At 36.3% G+C, this 23,929-nt stretch overlaps 2 protein-coding genes across 5 annotated transcripts in view; both read left to right on the plus strand.

The window, feature by feature from the left end:
* Window positions 1–5,653, plus strand: part of Prkaa1 (protein kinase AMP-activated catalytic subunit alpha 1) — a 42,388-nt gene extending 36,735 nt beyond the window's left edge. For all 4 annotated transcript variants that reach the window (XM_074077553.1, XM_074077551.1, XM_074077552.1 and 1 more), the window contains 3 exons: window positions 216–702; window positions 813–939; window positions 2,320–5,653. In XM_074077553.1, coding sequence (XP_073933654.1) covers window positions 216–702; window positions 813–939; window positions 2,320–2,564 — 859 coding nt within the window. In that variant the 3' untranslated portion in view covers window positions 2,565–5,653. The remainder of the gene's footprint in view (window positions 1–215; window positions 703–812; window positions 940–2,319) is intronic.
* Window positions 5,654–8,327: 2,674 nt separating this feature from the next.
* Window positions 8,328–23,929, plus strand: part of Ttc33 (tetratricopeptide repeat domain 33) — a 49,816-nt gene continuing 34,214 nt past the window's right edge. The window contains exons 1-2 of the mRNA XM_020178310.2: window positions 8,328–8,654; window positions 11,568–11,789. Of these exons, the coding sequence (XP_020033899.1) occupies window positions 11,569–11,789 (221 nt within the window). The 5' untranslated portion in view covers window positions 8,328–8,654; window position 11,568. The remainder of the gene's footprint in view (window positions 8,655–11,567; window positions 11,790–23,929) is intronic.

The following is a 23,929-nucleotide window of genomic DNA, read 5'->3' on the forward strand; positions in this document are numbered from 1 at the left end:
TTCTTTTTCCATTGCTACATCAGCCATTAAAATCAGAGGGAGGCTGGAACGTTTGTCTCAATGTATATGATGAAGTGTGAGCTAGAAGACTATAATAATACAATATTCCGTATGGGTATAAGTATAAATGAACTCATCCTAAATTTCTCTAAGCTCTTACTTTCAGTCTTGTTCCCACTCAAAATCCTTTTTCTGACCTTGCCATTTTCTCTCAGGGAACATGAATGGTTTAAACAGGACCTTCCCAAATATCTCTTTCCTGAGGATCCATCATATAGTTCAACCATGATTGATGATGAAGCCTTAAAAGAAGTATGTGAAAAATTTGAATGCTCTGAAGAGGAGGTTCTCAGCTGCCTTTATAATAGAAATCACCAGGACCCTTTGGCAGTTGCCTATCACCTCATAATAGATAACAGGAGAATAATGAATGAAGCCAAAGATTTCTACTTGGCAACAAGCCCCCCTGATTCTTTTCTTGATGATCACCATTTAACTCGACCCCATCCTGAAAGAGTTCCATTCTTGGTGGCTGAAACACCAAGGGCACGCCATACACTCGATGAATTAAACCCACAGAAATCCAAACACCAAGGTGTAAGGAAAGCAAAATGGCATTTGGGAATTAGAAGTCAAAGTCGACCAAATGATATCATGGCAGAAGTATGTAGAGCAATTAAGCAACTGGATTATGAATGGAAGGTAAGAAAGAGCAAGCATCCTTATTATTAACACATAGGCAAATCTGTAGTCTATAAAATGTTTTATAGAAGAACTTATTTGGCTTTGTTTTTGTTCATACCATATGCTAGGTTGTAAACCCATATTATTTACGGGTTCGAAGAAAGAATCCCGTGACAAGCACATACTCCAAAATGAGTCTGCAGTTGTACCAAGTAGATAGTAGAACTTACTTACTGGATTTCCGTAGTATTGATGGTATGTATACATCACACAAAACAACGAAGTGGATATATTACATCTTGTTATCTAACTTGTTTTATTAATCTTTGATTCTTTTAAAGTTTTTGGACTTATTCCTAATAACAGCAAAGGAATGACTTTTTGTGCCTATGCAATACTGACATTTGTGAATTGTGTTATTCTGATAATCTTACAGTGTTGTATCCTGTTAAGTTTAATACTCTTGTAAAATCCTTAAACCCAAGATACAGTTTAATCCTAAAGTGACAATTTTCTCCTATATTTCTGTGGTAAGATAAAATGTTTTATTTAGAAATAAATGTTCACATTTATGTAAGCTCTTAATTTACTATTAAGTAATTGTTTTTGCTATATAGCCCAAGCTGGTCTCAAACTCCCAATCCTCCTGCTTCAGCCCCCTGATACTGGAAGCAAGGTGTGTGCTACCATGCCTGACTCTATTAAATAATTTTAAAATTAAGTACAGGGTTATGATTATTGTTCATTGAGTTAAGATACAGTGCCACCATTATTTATGGAAGGTTACATAAAATTAGAAGGTGCACCTGTGATTTTTTTTCCTTTTTTTTTTTTAATAAGCTCAAAGATACATAGTAACTACATAGTATCAGAAAGATACAAGTTTGAGCTACCCAGGTACTATGTGTCTGCGAACACATACTAACACAGTTTGAGATATGAAATGGTTTTTATTTTTTTCATTATATTTGGATCAGATTTGTAATCTTGGATTTATTAGCACATGGGTTTGCCAATTGAATGACCATTCACTATTTCTGTGGTTTGTTCCCTCCTAGTTTTTCTTTGATTTTGTTCATTGGAATTGTTGTTCTTTTATGAGATCTTAAATGAAATATATTAAGACAATGGGAAGTGAAAAGCACTGAACTGATGTTAATAGATTTGTTCTACACTTACCTTAACCTTTCTGTTCGTTTTCTTGGACAAATCAGTTAATTTCTTCAGGTTTACTCTTTTATTCAATAAAACAAGTCATGAGATGATTTCTAGGATACCTTCCATATTTAAGTAAATTGATTCTATGATTTTAATATAGAAGGATTACTTTTTATTGCTAGAGAATGATATTTATTAAAACCCACGTTATTAGTTTACTGGTCTCTTTAGTCTTTGATTGCAAGACTGATGAGTAGCTATCTTGACTAGTCATCATAAGAATACATGCTATGTGTTTAAAAAAAAAAAAAGATGAGTAGTTTAACATAACCACATTACCTCAACTGTAGGTATTTAAAATAAATATGGTCTGGATATCTGGTCAATAGTCTCACTTAAAAGAAGTAACTTCCGTACTGTTAAAAAAAATTGAGAAGAGGTCAATGATTATAATTAATTGAAATTCTTTTTACTCAGATGAAATTACTGAAGCCAAATCAGGGACTGCTACTCCACAGAGATCAGGATCAATTAGCAACTATCGATCTTGCCAAAGGAATGATTCAGATGCTGATGCTCAAGGAAAATCCTCAGAAGTTTCTCTTACCTCATCTGTGACCTCACTTGACTCTTCTCCTGTTGACTTAACTTCGAGACCTGGAAGTCACACAATAGAATTTTTTGAAATGTGTGCAAATCTAATTAAAATTCTTGCACAGTAAATGTAAAATTTTGCTTATTTCTTTCATAGCAATAAGCATGCATAATATAATAGCCAAATGCTTCCATTTGTAATCAAGTTATATATATAATTATAACTAAGGCTTGGCCTTTTGAAATGTAATTTGCACAGATTGGAAGATGATTGATAGTTAATAACCTAATGTGCAGAAATGAATTAAGATCATTTTTGTTCATTCTTTCAGTCATATATAGCATACAAACAATGAATTATAGATTTCTCAGGCTTACTTCATTTTTGGCTATTTTATATTTAGTGTACACAGGGCTTTGTAGAATATTAATTTACCATAAAGGCCTTCATATATTATTAATGTTGATATGTTCTATATTTGCTTCCTAAATTTATTCAATAAATATTTGCCTAGAATCTCCATAGAACTTTATAGTTGATACTGTTTTCTGGGTTCCTTAACTTCTTAAGTAGCTAATGTCTCCCAATAGTAGTGACAGTCTTAATAACTTTCTCCATTTCCCCCTTAAAATTCTATATTATTTGTAAGTCATATCAGATATTAGACTCAATTTAAATTTTTTCTTTAGCTTGGTAAGTCCAAACACTTTCAGAATTTATGTGTTCAGACTCTCTAGGCACGAAGTCTAATCTTAAAATATGTCCCTCTATACCTTGTATATAAAGTGCTCTTTTTGTCTCAAGAGCTGAGTTGCATATGGTGTAAATAAATTGGGTTGCTTTTGCCAATTTCACAAATTCTGGCTTATCATGTCAGTCAGTATTAAATGTATGCAAAAATTTCTAGTCATTTGATTGTGTCTTTTAAGTTGACTCAGTGCATAGAAGGAATACCATTTAGAAGCTTTAAGGGCCTGGATCTGATTTTTTTCCCCCCTAAATTTTATTAATATTTTTGGAAAAAGAAATGTTGAAAGATTGTAGAGTGACCACGTGTATCTACTACATAGATTCAACAACTAACATTTTCCATATTTGTTTTCTCTGTATTCATAATGTGTAGAGATAAAGCTAGTTATGCATATATATTTGTATATATATGCTTTTTTTCTGAGCTATTTACATGTTATAGACACATTTATTACCCAAATACATAGCAAGTCCTAAAAATAATCTAAAAAAAAAATCATTATAAAATTTATAATTCCCCAATACCTAATACTCATGCCATATTTAGATTTCTTCATTTACTCTCCAGATTTCTTTTGTAGCTGGTTATTTCAAACCAGGAGCCAGTTAAAGCTTCCACATTGCATTTGGTTACATCTCCTTTAGTTAGATAAATATTTGTAAAATGTGGAGCAAACAGTACTTCTAAATGGTCAAATTATTTGAGTTTTTAGGTAAATTTTTTAAAAATTAGCATTTTAGGAACTGTCTAAAGATGTTTAATCTTAAGAGCTCTCTATATTCTCTCCCTCTTAGTAACATCATATAATAGGTCTAAATGAAGTCACCTCAAATAAAAATGGTATTGTGCATATGGTTAAAAAATTATATCACCCGTATTTGTCTTACATTATTTTAACTTCAAGAAATTGGGGCTGGCGATGTAGCTCAGGGGTAGAGTATTTGCCTAGCACAGATAGAGCCCTGCGTTTGGTCCCTAGCACAACAAAAAAAAATGTGTTTGTGTGTGTGTCTTACCATTTCTCATTGCAGGAGAGCTATGTTTTCTGTTGTATTAGGGTGGTTTTGGACAAATAGGGTGAGCATTTACCTAACCAGATGATAATGTACTCAAATGTCACAGTAGCTCCCATAAATGGTTACTCTAGTTTATGGTGAGTTCAGTACCTCTAGAATCATGCACTGAATTTAGAACAAAAACCTTGATTCTTTTTGTCCAGGACTTGTTCTATTCAACTTCAAATTTGAAAGCTGTATAAAGTAATAGTTCCATTTAAATATGAGTTCAAAACTATATACTTGTATGTTGCCCTCTGTTTGGGGTATGTTGGTTTCATTTATGCTAATCACAGCACTATGTTCCTGGTGTTAAAAACAGAAGACTATTTTTAAAGTTATAGATTTGTACATAGAACTAGTAATATCTCTATAAACTGTGTGGGGAGATGATGACAAAAGGAGGAACCAATTAAATAGACCTTCTAAAAATTGTTAATTTTGTAAACTTTGCTTCTTTTTATAAGTTATTGTGATTCCTTTTAGTTAGTTTTATTTTGAAGATATTTAAATATTGACTTGTACAAATAGTATGATAAATGCACACTGTTGCTGTCAATTCTTTTTTAAGCTAGGATATTTGAAATGACAACTTTTGGTTAAGTGTGTTAAGGTTGGAACAGAATTTTCACGAATTTATTGTAGTTTGCAAATTCTTACTAATGCTGAAAATGAAGGGGAATCAGTGTAAATGATTTTTAATCTTTTTTTATTTTTTCAGCAATTTATATTTTTTGTGGTCTTATGTAACCATATTTTTACTTTGTCTTCACAACTGAAAGATGTATAGGGTTTTTGCCAGAAAAGTACTGTATACAGTTTTAAATATAACAGATTTTACTGATATGTAAAATTTTGCCATTTAAATTGACTTCTCAATAAGAGGAACTTTTCTACCAGGTTGGGGTATATGGGAGCTTACTATGTCATATCTAATTTAAAATACCTTCACTGAAATAAACACCATTGCTTTTACTTTGATTATATTTTTTCTTAAGATGCTTTTGTAGTTTTTTGGAGTTTTAGATAATTTTTATATAAAATCCTTCCTTCACCTTCCCTTTGCACTAACCTTTTTGATCTTGTGATACCAGACTGAATTGATGTGTGGTGGCCTTGTGGCTAGACATGTACTCCATGCATCTATGTTCCAAGTGGCAAGAAAAGCGGAATGCAAGAAAAATGTGTGCTGTCTAAATCTTTCTTTAACTTCTCCCCAACCTGTCCACTTTGAGTTCTGACAAGATGAATGAAATTCCACATACAACAGAACTATAAATCAGTGATAGGATAAAAAATTGATCTTTGTGGCTCATGTATGTTTTGACTGGATACAAATGAAATGATACAATTTCAAATACCTTGATTCGGAAGGATGGCATAATAAAGAAAAACTTCATTTTTCATGTATTACAGTGTCTTTCTTGTTTAATCTCTGGGAAAACTAAGCGGGAGGTGGTGGGGATAGCTTGTTGATCACTCAATTTCTGTGTACCTTTCTTACCAATATACCAAAATAAAAAATACAGTACTTCACCTAATTTATGAGTACTCAAAATTCAGTGATTTTTGTCTCAAGTTTTGATTTTATGTAGAAATTAACCTCTTAAGCAAAATATTAAAATATATTCAGTTAAAGCCATTTTTCAGCTAGCACTGGATTTGGTTAGACTCTCACTACTGTTAGAATTCACTTATTACCAAATCTTGAATACATTATTAGGTTTTTTGCTAGATTGTTGGCCTTCCAAATCTAAATAATAAAATTGTTAAAAAGAGTGTTACGAATAACAAAGTTGTTCTTTTAGGGAACTTACTGCTATGGGTATGCTGTATACATTGGTATAAGATCACAATTTGAAAAATCATCTATTAAAGTATACTGTAAATGAATAAACTGTTGTAAAGGCCATAAATATTGATAGAGGATTTTCAGCTGCTTGGAAGATGTTTGTGTTGTCTATTAAAAGACAGCACAGGAAATAGATCAAAAGGTTAAGAGCATAGACCAAAGTAACAAGTGGTGGGTGAAGTGTAAAAACTTTGTGGAAGTATTTACCAGAGTAGAGGGGATCAAGGTTTGATTACGTGAGAGATTTAGGAAAGAGCCCTAGAAAACAGGCACAGCCTCAAGCACTAACCACTCTGCATTATACTTCCTCATATGGCCACTGTAAACAAATGTGACCAGGAGACAAATCCTGCTCTGAGTATCTTGTTAGGAAGACACATCTATTTAAAGACTTTTGTAAGTGTGTAAAATGCTGAAAAATGCACAAATTATAAGTATTTGGCTTAATGAACTTTGTTCCAAATTTACATTGAACTTGGTCACATAAACCTCTATCCAGATGAAGAAGCATTGTCACTGCCTTTCATGTCATCTATAGTTAGTACAAGTACCTGTTCCACAGGTAACATGGGCTGACTTTGGAACAATGTGGGAAGAACTTCTCAAAGGTATGAATACCAGGGATGGGGCTCTTGAAGGACAACTTGGAGGCTGGCTGCCACAGTCATTCACTGCTCCTTTTGAAAATACTGGTTTACATACACAGTTCTTACAAATGCTGATGCATTTAAACGATCAATAAAAATTGTGATCTCACCAGTGATCTCATTTGAGAAGTCTGGAAATATTGGGAAGCTGTCAAAATCATTATGGTGAGTACAATTTTTCCAAAATCATAATTTTAACTAAAATCTTTATCATTGGTAATGAACACTGTCAATTGTTTTTATTGAAGTAACTGGTACTTTTCTTGTGGGTGGTACTGGGGTTTTAGAATTCTGCCTTGTGCTACCACTTGAGAAGCAACACCACTAACCCTCTTTTGTTCATTTTTATCAGAACATCTATGAAATAATGCAATAATAACCAGCTTGTCAGTCGTTCTGAAAGAAAGAAGTGTTTCACAATTTTTTGTGTGTGATGGGATCAAGCCCAAGGCCTTGCATGTGCCAGACAAGTGCTCAACCCACTGAGCTACATCCTCAGTCCCCAAAAGTGTTTACTTCATTTTGTGATGCAGTTTCACAAGTACTTTCTTTGAGATATCATTATGCAGGATTATATTAGGATTTCCCATTTTGTCACAAAACAAAAAGGTTTTGCTGGGCATGTGTATTTCCAGCTGCTCCAGGCTGAAGTAGGAGGATCTCTTGAGCCCCCCCCCCCGCAAAATGTCCTCAAGGGTCGTTTCAAAGATGTGATTCTTGGGGGCTGGTAGAGTGATTCAAGTGGTAGGACACCTGCCTAACAAGCTCGAGGCCCTTAGTTCAAACCCCAGTACCACCAGAAAAGATGTAATTCTTACTGATTCATCAAGGATACCTGGCAGGGCAAAGATAAAATCAAAAGGCAAGGGGTGGGGTTTAGGGAGATGCATCATCAAGTGGTAGAGAGCATGCCTAGCAAGAGCAAGGCCCTAAATTCAAACCTCACTACTGAGTCATTGTTTTACATCAGAAGTTCTCAATTGGGCAGAAGAAAGGGAGGGATTTTTCTTCCGGGGGGAACTGACATTTTCTGGGCAAAACAATTTGGTCCTTACTGGTGATGGTGGCCACTATAGCTATGTGGATAAATTCACAAGTTTTCAAGTTCCTAAACACCGCTGTTAACATTTGCCTATTATTTTCAAAACAAGACCCACTACTTTCAGGCTGTAATTCTCTCTTCTCCCACGAGAAGCCTACAGTTCAGACAGGAAAGCGTCTGATCAACTCTCCTTCAACCCTTTTTTCAATCCAGTTTTTCTTCTCTGTCCTCTGCATCTGGGTGGCCTCAGCAGCTAGATTGTAAATCTTTTTGAGCAGTGCCATGTATGTTAATCCTCTACCTTTCAAAATCGTTTGCCCCGGATCTCGCTTAGATCGCTGATCGGTCGCGCCGCACTGTACAGCCTGGGGCTGCTCCTTAGTTTGCGGAGCCTCATTTGCCCGCGCTGCGGTGACCCGCAAGAACGACACTGGCTGCTGCTGGACGGCGGCGGGGTCGGGTGGCCCTACTACAAACCCCAGAAGGCAATGCGGTAGGCGTCGCCGCAGCGACTTCTGGGACTTGTGGTCTTACAGAAGACATTGGCGGATGGGAAGAATTATCAGTCGTCTCTCTTCATCTTGCTTTTCTGTACTGTTCGGACGCACGTCCCCGGCTGGACCAACCCATTTCTTAGGAGACCAGGGGAACAAAGGCCAAGGCACGTAGGAATGCCGGCACGATCATTTCCGCTTCCGGTATCAAAGGGCAAGCGGAATGTAAACACGGTATTGCGAAGTGGTCTCCGAGGCTTGTGGGTCCTCGGCGGAAGGCGGAGGAAGAAGAAAACGAGTGGAGTGGCGGTCGTGGTTTAGGGAGAAAGGCACCTCATTGGAGACTCCGCGGAGGTGTGACAGAGCGAGCGCTGAGGTTGGTCTCTAGGGACAGGCGAGTCTGGGGTCGCGCCCGTCATGACCGCGGCGCCGAGGCGGCTGTGACCTTCCCCAGCCTTGCGCGGGGTCCGCTTCCCCTGGGGGTCCGTGTACACTCGCAGGTGTCGTCCCCGCGGCTTGAGCATTCATATTGTTGCTGCCAATGAAAAGAAAGTTGCTCGTAATAGTTTCTCTTGCGGTGGCGTGTTTGGGGTAAATCATATCTTGAACTCTGCAGTCCCAAATGCATCTGTGTACCTGCAAGGATGCTTTTGGGTTCCTGCGTCTGCACAGTGGTTTGCCGAGTCGAGTGCTGCATCCTCGGGCGCAGTGAAGACATCTGGCCCAGCTGCGGGCTCGAGGCCGCCATGGTGGGGGGGGTGGTAACCAATGCAGGGGTTTGGAATAAGGCCTTACATGTAATTTTTTGTGAGGTGTACTTGTTTTTTCTATGAGCTTAACACGAAACCTGTATGATTGTGATTTACTCATGGTTTCTTAGTCTGGTGAAAAGAAAAAAAAGCCTGGGATGTTCGCGCTCTGTGCATCTAACCATAGACTTCGGAAAGGTCCTTCTATAAGTTTTAACTTTATGTTCAGATAACTTTAGGGGGACAGTAAACTTGTATTATTTGTTGGGAGGAGGGGAGGGGACAGACTCACCATGTAGTCCAAGCTGGCTTCTGGGACTGGCCTCAAACTCTGATCTTCCTGCTCCTGCCTCCTGAATGCTGGTACTACAGGCATGCACCATTACTGGAAACACTTATTATTTAAGATACCTCTTTTTTATTTTTCCCCAAGACAGTCTTATTGAGATACAATTGGCCTATCGTACAGTTCAGTCATTTACAATGTATAATTCATTGGCCTTTAGTATGTTCACAAAGTTGTGCCCTGATTGTCACAACTTTAGAACATTTTAATCACATAAAAAAAACCCAGGACCACTAATGTCATTCCCCAGCACGATTTAAGATGTCTGAATCAACTCAGAATGTTAAGGTTTTTTTGGGGTAAGTGTTTCACATATTTCTAGGACTTGCCCCTCCTTTTAAGCTTGGTTAGCTTTTATTCTTTAAAACTCAAGGCCTCCATAAAAGCTTAAGTGTCTCTTCTCTTATGACATAGCATCCTTTGATTACTCTTCTGTAGCACTTAAACCTTGTATTGTAATTGTCTATACACTTGCCTCCAGACAATTATGAAGAAAATAATAAAACTGTGAATGGCCTTGGTAACAAATTCACACTTTTCTTAATACTGTTTGCTATCCCTATTGTTGCATTTTTCTAATATCCACAGTGACTATTTCAGATCTTTTTTCATTTTTTCCAAGTGCTTAGGATTTCATTTATTTTTCCTTCACTCCTCCTCCCCGCAGTGGTGCAGACCAAACCCTGGCCTTGCAATGCTAGGCACTGAGTTACACCCCCCAGCCCCATTTTTCCTTTTCTTTGAGCAGAACAGTACCTCCTGCTTCTCTGGAGTATGTTTGTTTTTCTTTCACCCCTAAACTTTCCTATACTTTCACTTAATATTAATTCCTTTGTTTGTTCACAAAAACGTGTTCTTGGCCTTTTGTTGAAGGTGAAGTCAGGCCTCCATTCCATTCTGACTTCTACAGCCTCTGATCTCAAGAGATTTGTGGGGGAGAATGACACAAATACCTGAAGCAACAGAGTGTGTGGCTTTTTCATGCATGTTTGAGAACCGTCTCCTGGAGCCTTAACTTGTACCTGTTCTCAGCAGATATAAAGTGATTTGAGTTGGAAGATGGAGAGGGTAGTGAGTCTATTAAATAATTAAAAAAAAATCCATGTGGCTCTCCCTTCTTTCTTTCATCTCCAGTTTATCCCCTGCTTCTAATAATCAATAGAATTAACCAATGATTGTTATTTTATTTTATGTATTTATTCTTTTTTTTGAGTCAGGGTCTCACTGTTACCCAAGATGGCCTGGAACTATGTAGATCATGCTAACCTTGAACTCTGGACCCACCTGCCTTAGCTTCCTGAGTGCTGGGATCACCACTCTGCCTGACTTTGACCAATATTTTTGATGTAATTTGCTTTCAGTAAGCACACTAGGTTTCTGTTAGTATTAATAGAGTCATTACACTGTCTGGCACTCCACATTGCTAATACTGAAACAAAGTTCCATTTGGGAACTTGAAGTTTAGAGATTTGATCATCATACTCTTTAGTGGCAGTCATAAATACGAGACTTACTTTTTATCTTGTCTTATTCTGGTAAGGAACTGTTCTCCCAGGTTGTCCTCACTCTGTGCCTCTGGACTTTGATCTATCCATTTTTAGCCATTTCTTGTTTTTTTATTCCCCCTCCTGGGATATGCAAAGTCATCTTCAATCAAGAAATTCATTCTCTCATATTTAAGAACGTTTGCATTGTCTTAAACTTGTTAGCATAACTTGTAATCCATAACATCGCCAGGTTTTTCTAAAAATTCGTGCTCCTATGTATATGTATATGGCTCATTTATATCAGCCTGTTTATTTCTTAATTGCTGTTGTTTCTTCATTAAGAACTTAGGCATATGATGCACTCTTGATTCTGCCATTATCTTTGGCTTTTCCTTGTAAATAATTTCATAGCTACCTTCAACTAATTTTTGCTGTTGTTACTATGTAACATCCACTTGCCTTTGTGATTTTAGCAGTCCTTGATGATTATTGCCTAGGTCCACTAATTGGAACTTAAAAATGATGCTAGTTTAATGCTGCTATCCCATATTCATCTGTTCAGTGGAATAGTTTTATAAAAAGCCAAGTTTGAATTTTATTTTTTTCTGGGCTTTGGAAGATATTTTTAATTGAGACAAATTCACATAACAAAATTCACAGTTTTAACCAGATTTGAATTTTAAAGCTGTTTCTTTGTAACTTCCCAGAATGGCTTCCTTTGGGTGGAAGAGGAAAATTGGTGAGAAGGTATCCAAGGCCACTTCCCAGCAGTTTGAGGCTGAAGCTGCTGATGAGAAGGACGCAGTGGAGAGTGATGAAGGGAACTGGCTTCATGCCATTAAACGAAGGAAAGAAATTCTCCATGAAGGCTGTGCTGAGAAGAGTAAACAACTGAAGGATGAAGGAGCCAGTTTGGCTGAAAATAAAAGGTATGTTTTTAGAAATTTTTTTTGGAGAACAGTTTACATTTTCTGGTTCTCAGCCAAGAGTGGGATGAAGAGTTATGAATTCTATAAATTCATGCTTTAAAAATCTGCTATAGGTGCTAAACCAACAAAAGACATGGTGTTCAAAGTCACCTAAAAATTCTCAATTTCAGGGAAAATGGAAGTTTGTAAAGTAGCCTTTAGGATGTTTATAATGTCTCTGCCTTACTGTCATTTTTTGCTCAGTCTATAAGAGTAAATGCTAAGTGAAGTGCAACCCAACTTACTGGTTAATAGAAGATGGTCTAATCTCTGAAGACTTCCTCTTTATGATACTATGGAAAGTAAATTAGGCATTTCCTGAACACTTTTGTGGACATACCCTTTTTTTAAAAAGTTGATATTTAGCTAACAGGGTGGCTCAGTGGTAAGAGTACCTGCTTAACAAGTGTGAGGCCCTGAGTTCAAATCCCAGTACTGCCAAAAAGAAAAAAAAGTTGATATTTAGTCATTTGCCTTTTCTCCTCTTTTATTTATTTATTTATTTATTTTGATGATACTAGGGTGGAGAACCTACCACTTGAGCCACTCCCGCAGCCCTTCTTCCTTCTTCACTCTTTTTTCTTTCTTCAACAGGGTCTTACTGTGTATCCCAGGCTGATCTTGAACTCTTTTACTGAGGCAAGGGGGATCCTAGTGCCGCCACATTTGTCTGCCATTTACTTCTCACATACTTTAGTAAATATAACATGTATAGGACTTTGATAATAGCTCCATTTAGCCCTTCCCTACCTTAAGTTCTCCTACTTCTCCTATTGCACCTGTTTCTTTTCCTTTCCTCTGTTTCTTCCTTTTTAATTTCCTGTGTCTTCTGCTTAGATCTTTCTGTAGGAATGAAAAAAATCATTCTTCCCACAAGTCAGTGAGGAAAGACAAATTGTTTAGTAGATTATGTTGAGAAAATAGGATTACTATATAGAGGAAGGGTCTTTATCTCATACCACATAAAAGATAGGCCCTAGAAAGATTGAAAATCTATGTGAAAGGCAAAAGTATATAGTTAGAAGAAAATATGGAAGAGCATGTTTATAACCTAGGCAGGAGAGGGGTCTTTTTTTAATTTTGAAAAATTTCAATTTGCAGTTGAAAGAGTTGTACAACCCTGTATTCTCCCTATTTAAAACTAAAACATTCTTAATATTTGCCTAATCTCTTTTCTCCTGTACACACACACAGAGATATACATGCTTCCCCTAATTGTATATTTATAGTTTTTCATGGAGCTTTGTAAAGTAAATTGCAGAACATTAATTATACCCACTCCAATTCAGCATGCTTCTCCAAAGAAAAAGGATACTCTCCTATCTAACATGCAGTGATCACACTTGCAAAAATTATCAGTTCCATAATTTAGTTCAAATTTGGATTTTTTCCAGCTTTCCCGCAAATGTGTTTTACAATGTGTATACCAAGGTCTAAGCATAGTTTACATATTATATTTGGTTATTATGTCTGTTTAGCAAGTGTCTTTTAATCTGTTGGGTCTACTTCTTTTATTTCCTAAGATACTGACTTTTGTAGAGTCCAGACAATTTTCTATTTTTTGTTTCCTTTTGCTTATCATTTTAATTGTTCCTTTATCCCAAGTGTTTCTTGTAAGGTGGAAGTTAGGTATAAAGATTTGATTCAGAGCTTCGTCATTTTTGGCAAGAGTATGTTGTAGGTAATGTTTGTGCTTGATATTGTATCATGCTGGAAGATAAGTTACGTTAGGTTTCCCTCTATTAGTATAGCCTATGGAAAGACATTGTGCCTATGTCTGTCTGTTGGCATTGTTTGAAATTTGTTGAAAGCCAAATTGTGATCATTCTTTTTCTTTTTTGTACTGTGGCTTAAATCTTAAAGCATTTGTCCTTGGTGAATAAGATATATGTTAGGAAAATTAGACTCACCTGTATGAGATGTATTGATACATTTATACCAAATGTATGATTTTTAGAAGGTACCCAAATGATGAGCATGAGTAATATCTTTTGTTGGTGGTGGTGGTGCTGGGGATCAGACCCAGGGCTTCTAGTGTGCTAAGCATGTGCTTTACTGCTGAACTGTACTTCTAGCTCCAAGGGCATATCTAAGTAGGCACTTGGTTGGGACACAATACTGTTCAAATCATCTAGGGATGTAAAATAAGGCTTGTGTGCTGTGTGTGCCTGGTATTTTTCATGTGGTATTGAAGAGTTTGAGAAATTAAAAGAAAATGAGGTAGTGTTAAGGAAAAAAACCATTTTTCTCTTTGTTCTTTTTCTGTGACAGCTTATAAAAACAAAATCTAAATAATTACTCATAGAGCTATATCCAGCTCTTTTTTGGCAGTACTGGGGTTTAAACTCAAGCTTTATGCTTGCTAGGCATGTGCTGCACAACTTGAGCCACTCCACCATCCCTGTTTTGTGTTGTGTTTTTTTCCAGATAGGGTCTTGCAAATTAATTGCCTGGGCTGGCTTTGAAAGTCTATCTTCCTGATCTCTGCCTCCCAAGTAGCTAGGATTAACAGGCGTGAATCACCAGCACCCGGTTTGTTCCTTTTTTTTGTTTTTTTAGAACTGATGAGAATGGTTATAAGATTCCTTGCCAATCATTCTTGTCATAAAAGAGTCAAAGTTGAGGAACTAACACTAGTTTCTAGGTCTGCTTTTATTTTTTACTACTGTGTTACTTATAACAGAAGTCAAGATAGTGCTTAAACTATAATATATTACCATCTCCAGTTAAGAACGAAGGGGTATAAAATAAATAGCAATCAAGATCAATTGACATATTAGTAGCCTACTCTTAAGGCTGTGAATTGTCATTTGTGGTATTTTAGGCATAAAGATTTTTCTCTTGTAGAACTTTGCCAGATTGACTACTCTGTCTTAGAAGAAAACCAGTTGTAAATTTTCCACATTTATGAAGTCACTTTCAGAACATCCATTAAACATCTTTAGAAATTCTTGTAAATCCCTGTTAAAAGTTCATTAATTTTGTTGTTTTTACCGAAAAGTTATTAAGTTATGATCATGGGATTCCCTCTGAATGTCCTGTGTAGAGGAAAGATATCGACTTGGTAGATAAACACAATAACTCTTGTTTTCTGCCTGTATGTTAAAACATTGAGTCATTTCACTAAAATTAGCTGGGTTGGATGCTCTGTTTTGAATGGAGAACACTGTGGGATGATCATGTTTTTTGCCTTTTAGCATTTGTTTCACAGTAATGTGAAACAATGGCTAAATGGAATGGAAAATGGCTAAACAGAGTTTAGGTAATCTAGTGGAATGGAATAGCTACTCTAAGCCATATAAAAATAGAAATACTTATTTAAAAATACCTAAATATTAAATTTGATTAAAAATAATCTGAGGACTGGTGAAGTTTAATTAAAAAAAACTCTCAGTCCCTGTTTGTCAAATCAATTTTATCTTAAACCACTCTTGTTTTTACTACCTTTAGCCATATTGGCCATGCTCATTTTTATCAATACAGTTCTTTATACAACTTTGTATTATATCTGTCTGAAAAGCTCTTTTCTCCTGTGTTTTTGATGCTTGCCTATCTTAATAACCTTCTCTGTCAGTTTCTAATTTCTTTATATGTAAACTAATGGTATATATCTTTATAGAATATTGGAAGATTAAAGGGCAAGTCCATGTAAAAACATGATAGCATGCCACTTAGCATCTACTAAGCAAATATACCTTATATTTTAGGATTTTATATATTATTGACATGTTCTATGCAATATTAAAATTTTTTAGAAGTTATTTTGTTCAAATATCTATTTCTGGAATTATTACTAACTAGAGTATACCTTCTTGAGAGTAACAGTGTCTCAACTGTCATAAGTTGTCATATAGTTTCAACCACTAGATGGTGATGTTTGATTATCTAGCTAAGTGGTGTAATTTTTCTGTTAGAATCAATGTGTATGTGTGTGGAACAGTAGTAAACTAGAATTTACCATGACTTACCTCTTGTCTAGAAAAATATACCTACCAAATTCAATTTTATGTTCTAACTGTGTGACATGCGTTCTACTTATTACCAACATCAATTTATTTAATGTCAGTGATATTGCCTCATATTTTGTGGAAAAAAATTGATGCAGTGTAGCATGCCTTTATTTTCTTATCATCACATCTTTCAACCTCACTGTATTTTCTTAACATCATATCTTTCAACCTCACTGTACCCATACTATTTATGTTCATCCTGTTGTAATGAAGTGTCCTGTTATTATTCACAGCCCATTCCTATACCCCTCCCCTTTTTGCCTTCTCATTGAATATTGTTTCTAAAATTATCCTTCTCATTTTTATGTCATCTGTTCTCTCTCTTTTGGCTCCTTCTCACTAATATACTACAGTACCTTGAGGAACAAAATAACCTGTGATTCCACATGTTCTACAAGTTCCTTGCTATACCTTTGCTGAAAACTCAGTTTCTTGAATCATTCTTCTCTGTTCAAATTAGGCTTCTGTTCCCAGTAATCCACTGAAACGACTTCTGTAAAGGTTATCAATGACCTCATCCATCATCACTTCCCTGTTCTCATTTACTGCACCTCTCTTCACCCAGCTTGGTTTCCTACTCTCTTCCTAAATATATGGCTGTCTAGTTTTCTGCACCATCTCACTGTTGTGCTTTTCCTCTTGACTCAATATCCACTTCTTTTTAATCTTTACTTGCTCCTTTTCTTTAGCTTATTTTCTTAGAATATTTAGAAAGTACTTCTCTGTCTCCTGTACATTCTTTCACTTAACCTATATTTTCTTGCATTCAGTGCCCTCTCTACTAATGACTACCAAATATATATGCATGCAGTCCTCCCATCTGAATAACAGACTCTTAAATCTCCAAAACCTACTTTTGTCTACTTGAATGTCTGATTACTATCTCAAACTTAACATATACAGTAACATAACATTACTATCTCAAACTTAAATATACCTGACTTTTCCCCCACACCTCTGGTGCTTTCTCATTTTCCCCATGTCAGTAACAGGCATCACCACTTACCCAAAGGCATCACCATTAAGTCCAAAAGCCACAAGTTAGCTGTGTACCATGCAAGAGCTATCAACCCCACTTGTCTCCAACTCCCTGTTGCACCATTTTTGGAGCCATAAAGCCCAGACTGCTGTTACTGTCACAGTTCAAAGAGCCTCTGTATATGATGCTGACTGACAGTGAAAGACCATCAACACCTTAACACTGGTCAGATCAGGTTGACCTGTTGAAGTTCTAGAGGGCCTGGGTCATACACAGAAGGGTGAGTAGGTTAAGGCCTTGTGGAACAAATGAACCAGTGGGTGAACAGATATGAGAGGGAGCCTGCAGATAAATTATTCACCCCCGCCCCCCCAAAATGTTTCTAAGATACAGTGTTTACCTGGGGTTCTCTGAAGAAAATACACAAGGTCAGCAGTCATCTATATTTGTTTGTGGAGCTGTTGCCAGCTTAACTTGGCCTTATATTTCTTCTCCATCCTGCCTGCCTTACTCCTCTTTTCCTTTTTATTCTTGGCTTCTCTGAGAGCCTATCCTTTAACAGAATTAACCAGCAAGCTTTGTCCTCAGGCTTTGTTTTTCATAGAACCTAAAGTAGACATCATCCTGGATTCCTTTCTTTGTTTCACTCCTCATGTCCAATCCAAGTTGAGTTGACTTTATTGTTTCCACATATTCTAAATCTTTTTTCCCTTCTGTTTTTGCTGTGGTTGCTCCTGTCTAATCTCTGATTTTTTTTTTTCTTTTTGTGGCATAGGGTTTGAACTCAGGTCCTCACGCTTGTTTGACAGGACTCTTACCATTTGAGCCACTTTTCCAGCCCTGATTATCTTTTACCTAAATGTCTTTAGTAATATTGTAAGTGGCCTCCCTGTGTGTATTTTTATACTTCCCTTGAGCCTGATGTTTTAGAAGTGTAAATCTATTCATGTCTCTTTTTGCATAAGAACTGGATTCTCCAGCACACCTACATCAAATCCACATCTATAACCATGGCCTGTTATGGTTTCTGTGATGATGGCTTTGGCTCTCTGACTTCTCTAACCTCTCATTTCCCTTCCTCCTTATACTGTGGCTCACACATATTTTATTTCCTTTCCTCAGAGCATGGAATGTTTGGTCTTGCCTTAGACTTTTTCCTTTAGCAGGCCAATTTTTTTTGTCTTGTCTTTTTTTTGGGGGGGTGCTGTGTTCGAATACAGAGCCTCGTGCCTGCTAGGCAAGTGCGCTACTACTGAGCTACATCCCAGTCCTCAAATTTTGTTTTTAATTTTATTTTTGGCAGTTCTGGGGTTTGAACATAGGGCCTTGTGCTTTCTAGGAAAGTGCTCTACCACATGAACCATTCCTCCAGCATCTTCCCTTTGTTTCTTTCAAGTCTCGGTTCCAATGCATTCCCAAAGACCTTTTCTGACCACCCATTCTGAATAGTCACTAGGTCATTACTTATCAAGTCCTCACATCTTTTTTTTTTTTTTTTTCCTAATCATGGCACTTATATTTGAACTTTTTTTGCCCTTTTCTCCCTATCCCCTTCCCACACACATATACATTAGAAAGTAATATCTAGAAAAATAGTAGGGACCATTTATATCTCGTTGAATGCAGCATTGTTAGTACCTAGGATGCTACCTAGCCCAGAGAAGATGCCCTGTAAATATTTATTAAATGAATAAGCTGTTAACAGTATAAATTGGAAGCTATATAGTAAATTAGAAATCTAATTAGGACCAAAGTAGCTAAACACTCTGATGTTTCTATTTGGTAAATAAAAATACCATCTAACTTACTTGGCTTGATCACCAGCTATTCATTGCCTGATTGTAAGGTATTATCTCACCTACCCTGTATAACCCCTGGAACTGTTCACTTTACTTCCTTCCTTATACTAGTTCAGTTGCATACTATTAAGATTGTCTTTAAAACTGGCTGAATCAGACTTTGGTCATTTATTAACCACAGTGACTTTAAACCAAGTTTTTATCTTTTAGTGCTTCCTATCCAACAGCTGCAACAGGGCTGTGTCTTTTCAGTCTGTTCCAAACTGCAGTTGAATTAAGAGATATGCTGCAGGAGTTATGAGAGACCATTGATTTGTTAGGTGCCAAGTTTCCTAATGTGGTGCCACCCTTATTTGTAGGCCAAGAGAAGTAAACTAGAGAGAGAAGTGAGAAAAGAGAGCAGGGAGAGAATTCAGCAAGCTGACATGGAGAATTTCTTGCTGACCATTTCTCACTTCACTTTAGCTTGTGGAAACCAGTTCATTTATTCCTTTAAATCTTGGTGCACCTTGTAAGCAACAAAGCACATTTCACTTAGCCAGGCCTCTGCAGACAACACTGGTTATATATTCAAATAAAAGCAGTGAAGAAGAGAGGGCATTTTTCCCCCTTAAATCTGTGTGTCTGTGTTTGCATATGTGGACATGTGGTCATGCATGTCTATTTAATACAAAGACAAAACTGAATTAGTGGTGGTCATTACCATCTTGAACCTCTTAGTATTTTGTACTTTGGGACAACTTAAGCTTAGGTACATAGAGCTTTGTTGGGTGGGGATAGGGTAAGCCATCTTTTCTTTATCTATAGTGGCAGTGGCATTTTGGGCAGGACAGCCCATATACTGTGGGTTGTTGGTTTTCTTACAAGTCATTAACATCCTTGGCCACTAATGCTTCCATGTCATAGTGACAACCAGAAATACTTCCATGGATTTTCCACAAATACTTTCTGTTGCTAATAACTGTCTCTAGCTTAGTCAGGCAAAAAGTAGGACTGGAAGTAAAAAAGATATCTAACAAATATGGCAAATTTGTAACATAGTTGGGTCAGGTAGAGCAGAGATTGACAAGCCACAGCCTGTTGTTGTGAATAAAAATTTTTATTGGGACAAAGCCATAATCATTTGTTTATGTATTGTCTGTAGCTGATTTTATAGTACAAAGGTATAGAATAATAGTTATGGCCGACACTATATACCCCACAAAAGTTAAAATGTTTACTATATTGACCTTTACTATGTCATCCCTTTCTCTAGAGACCAGAGACCTCCAAAACTTTCCTTGGAAGCTACAAAGAATTTTGAAAGCTCAGACACTCAAGGGTTTAAGGGTTTTCTGTTATTCCTAGAATTTTTACCTCTCCTTCCTTCCCTCCTTCCTTTCCTTTTTCTTCTCTCCCTCCCTCTGTCCCTATGTAGCCCAGGCTGGCATTGAACACATAACCCTCCTGCCTCAGCCTCCTGGGTACTGGCACTATAGGCATGTACCACTATGCCTGGCTTCTCTTTCCTGTTTTTACCCATATTCATGTTCCCTTAATCTTGGAATTTCTTAAAGTTTTTATTCCTGAAATGATGAAATGGAATTAAGTAAGAATTAAGGTATTTTCTGATTTTGTTTTAGAATAGAATTTGTGTCATTTTTATCTCCTGATGTATTATCAGTATGCTATCTCCTATACTCTCTTTTCATGTCTCCTATGCTTCTCTGCTAACTTCCAGAACTTCTCATGGGGAAGGTAGAATAAATGAGATAGATAGATAGATAGATAGATAGATATTTGTACCTTCTGTGTGCTTGGAAATGTTCTGGACACTTTAGAAAATACAAACAGATCTATCCTTTGGTCCTTGAATTAAGACAAAAATACATGGCAGAATTAGAGAAAAATTAAAAGAGAGATATTGGTAGGGTAGTTGTAAAAGGCACAATTCTTACAAGAGGTAGCTTCTCATTCTACCTTTTCCAGGATTATTACCATGTGCCCCTGGATTAGTCCTATAACTGCTGTCAACCTGTGTTTCCTCATTAGTAAAGTAAGAACTAGTAATGCCAATTTTATAGTACCTTCAGTACTAAGTAGATTAACTTTTGTGAAAATAGTTTCTTTGTTAAATAATTGTATTTAAAATGTTATGGAAAACATAAAATACTTTAAAAACAGTAAGTGTACTATGTGGTCAGCCAAGTGGTACTCATGGTTAGTGGGTACCACTAGAAGTCCTCAGGAAGAACAGAATATTCTAACTTGGTCGTAGAGGAGAAAGAGCCTTGAATAAGTGAATGGGGGAGAAAGACATTCCTGATGTGTGTGTGTACACTAAGGGGTCCATATGAACAAAGACACATGAGTAGGGACAGGGTGATATCTGTAGGGCAGAGGTGTAGTAAGGAGTTATAGATAAACGATTAGACAGATAAGTAAGTGGTGGAGGAAATACATTTGCTAAGGCTTGCAACATTTATTGCTATTGTTAGAAAATTGTGAGCTGAAGGATAATTAGAAAGGAATAAGTTAATTTTCCAAAGAAGGTAGAACAAAACATTGCAAATTCCCTAAGTTTTTCACGTCGTGTCTGTAATAACACTGGAAATATTGTTTAGAGAGGCTTGAAATCTCCCACCATGCATCAAAAAGAACCATACTGTTTTTAGAGGTAATGTCATTAAAGCTTAGTAGGCAGTAGTCCCAAAGGACTAAATTTCTTCAATGTATGTATTTTTTATTAAGAGTAATACAGATAATAGCTAATACTTAAATTAAGCTAATAGTTAAATTATAGTACTGTTGTCTGGTATGTATTCTTCATTATATGATATGTATGAATCCATTTCTAAAGTTTTTCTAAGGTACCCTACATGGTCATGCAGATTTTGTACATTATGAAATTAATTAGTACTTAATTTGCTAGTCCTTTATTTACATGTTCATCCTATGGACTAAAATGTCTTTAATATTCACTAAGTTTGATTTTCTTTTAAATAAAAGTACACCTCATTTTTTATTTCTAAACAGAAGTATGAGTATGCCTTATTTTTAATTTTTATTATTAAATTCTCCAAATATGCCCAAATAGTGTAGGGGTTAAATTACATGTTTCTCTCCCTATCTTTTTTCCTCTCTTTTTCTCCTTTCTCCCCTTCCTTCCCTTCCCCTCTCTCCTACTCTTTTTCATGCTGGGATAGAACCCAGGGCCTTGTGCATGTTTGGCTAGTGCTATAGAACTCATCTGCATCTCTAACCTACACGTTACGTTTTTAATTGTGGAATTAAAAACGCTGAATTGGACAATAGCAGCTGTTTTCTGGTCATGGCTTGTTCTGTATTATACCACCTCCTTTCACAAAGACTGGACTACTAATTGTATTCACCTTATTGCTTGAGAAATATTGAGGCTTGTCAGATAAACAAAATACCTATCCCACTGAATACATACAAGTTTGAGTTTTAACAAACTCAGAGGTAAATACAAAGTTTCAGATTGTTCTATATGAAAAAATAGTCAATATTCAATATTCATCAGAATCATTTTGATAGGGAGCTTTTTTGAGTAAAGTTGCTCACAGGCCTGTCTGAAGAAACAAGTGATTGGGTTTTTCCAGGTGAGGGGAGAGAGTCATATTTATGCTTTTGTCTTTTGCTTACTTTGTGGATTTGTCATTTTTTTTTATCATTTAAATAATATAAAGCTACTAGCAAGAGTCATGTTCTTTATTTTTTATGTTTTATTTGCTCCAAAATTATTCTATAATATTACATTAATTTATGAATTAGATTTTAGACTTTGAGACATTTGTGTATATCTTAAGTGAATGAATAATATAGGTGGTAAAATACCTTTTATTTATTTACTTTTTGACCATATTGTGGTTTGAACCCAGGGCCTTGCACTTGGTAAACAGGCACTCTACCAGTTGAGCCACACCCCCAGCTCTAGGTGGTAAAATACCCTTTTTTTTTTTCGGGGAGGGGTGTAGGTGGGACTGTGGTTTGAACTCAGGGCTTCACACTTGCAAAACAGATGCTCTGCTGCTTTAGCCATACCTCCAGTCCATTTTACTCTGGTTGTTTTGGAGATGGGATCTCACAAACTCTTTCCCTGGTCTGGCCTCAAACTATGATCCTTCTGATCTCAGCCTCTAAATAGTTGGGATTACAGATATGAGCCATTGGTGTCTGGTGGCAAAATATCCTTAATTATCCCTGTATATGAAGTCAAACTTGGGAGATTAAAGTTTTGTTTTTTTTTAAGGCTGGGGACATATCTCAAGTGAATTTGAGGTCCAGGATTCAATCCCTAGTGCTGAAAAAAAATGTGACTCTACTTGTTTCTGAAAATTGATTGTTTGTTTGTTATATAAGGAATAGAACTGGATAATTGCTGTCAATATAATAAGACCTAAGAAATTTCTTGCACCAGGTAGAAGTCTCATCATTATTTTAATTTGCTTTGGAAAATGACCTTTATTCATTGTGTGTACACCTTCATATGATGTCAGAGCTACTTCCTGCTATTCCCAGGGTTAATGAATCTGCCATAAATGGTTTAGTCTTGTTGATAATAAATTAGACTTTTGATGACATATTTATTCTCTTGTATAAGTAAACAGCTTAATTACTGGAAGTGGACTTGATGACTCAACCTAATTCTGTATTTATATAATTTCAGTAAGTGACACCTACTAAACTCTGAACAGTTCAGGCTTTATTTTAAGGTATATTTATATCTGTTCTCTCATTTCTTAAAAGCATACTGGAAGTCTACTCTGAGCATTGTTTCAGCATTTCTTCCTGACCCAGTTTCCTTTCTCTTAAATATGACTGTCTAGTATGCATGATTTTCCCCTTTTTTGCTTTTTTATTCTGTTAAACTGTAGGAAATTAAGTTCTTTGTGATGAATACTTATTACAACTGCGTATTATTTTGCCCTCAATTTTTTGTTTTTGTTTTTTGTTTTTGAGGCAGGGTCTCATTATATAGCCTAGGCTGGCCTCAAGCTCTCTATCCTCCTGCCTTAGCCTCCCAAGTGCTAGGATTGCAGGCTTGAATCACCACACTCAGCTTTGCCCTCACTTTCATTAGAATGATACTCTAAATTCTAGTCAGAGCAATTCAAAATAATTTAGAAATTTGGGGGAGCATTTAATTCAGGAAATGAGCACTGCTTAAAAGTTAGAATCTGTAGTTAAACTTGATCTAACTGCATTGAAAGTTAGATGGTTTTTAGTCTAATTAGATCTATCTTAAACTACTTTCATTGTCATTGTAATGTGTATATTAAATCTCCTACAAAATCAAAGTAAATTAAAATT

The sequence above is a fragment of the Castor canadensis genome, chromosome 6 (genome assembly GCF_047511655.1).
Source record: "Castor canadensis chromosome 6, mCasCan1.hap1v2, whole genome shotgun sequence".
Lineage (NCBI taxonomy): Eukaryota > Metazoa > Chordata > Mammalia > Rodentia > Castoridae > Castor > Castor canadensis.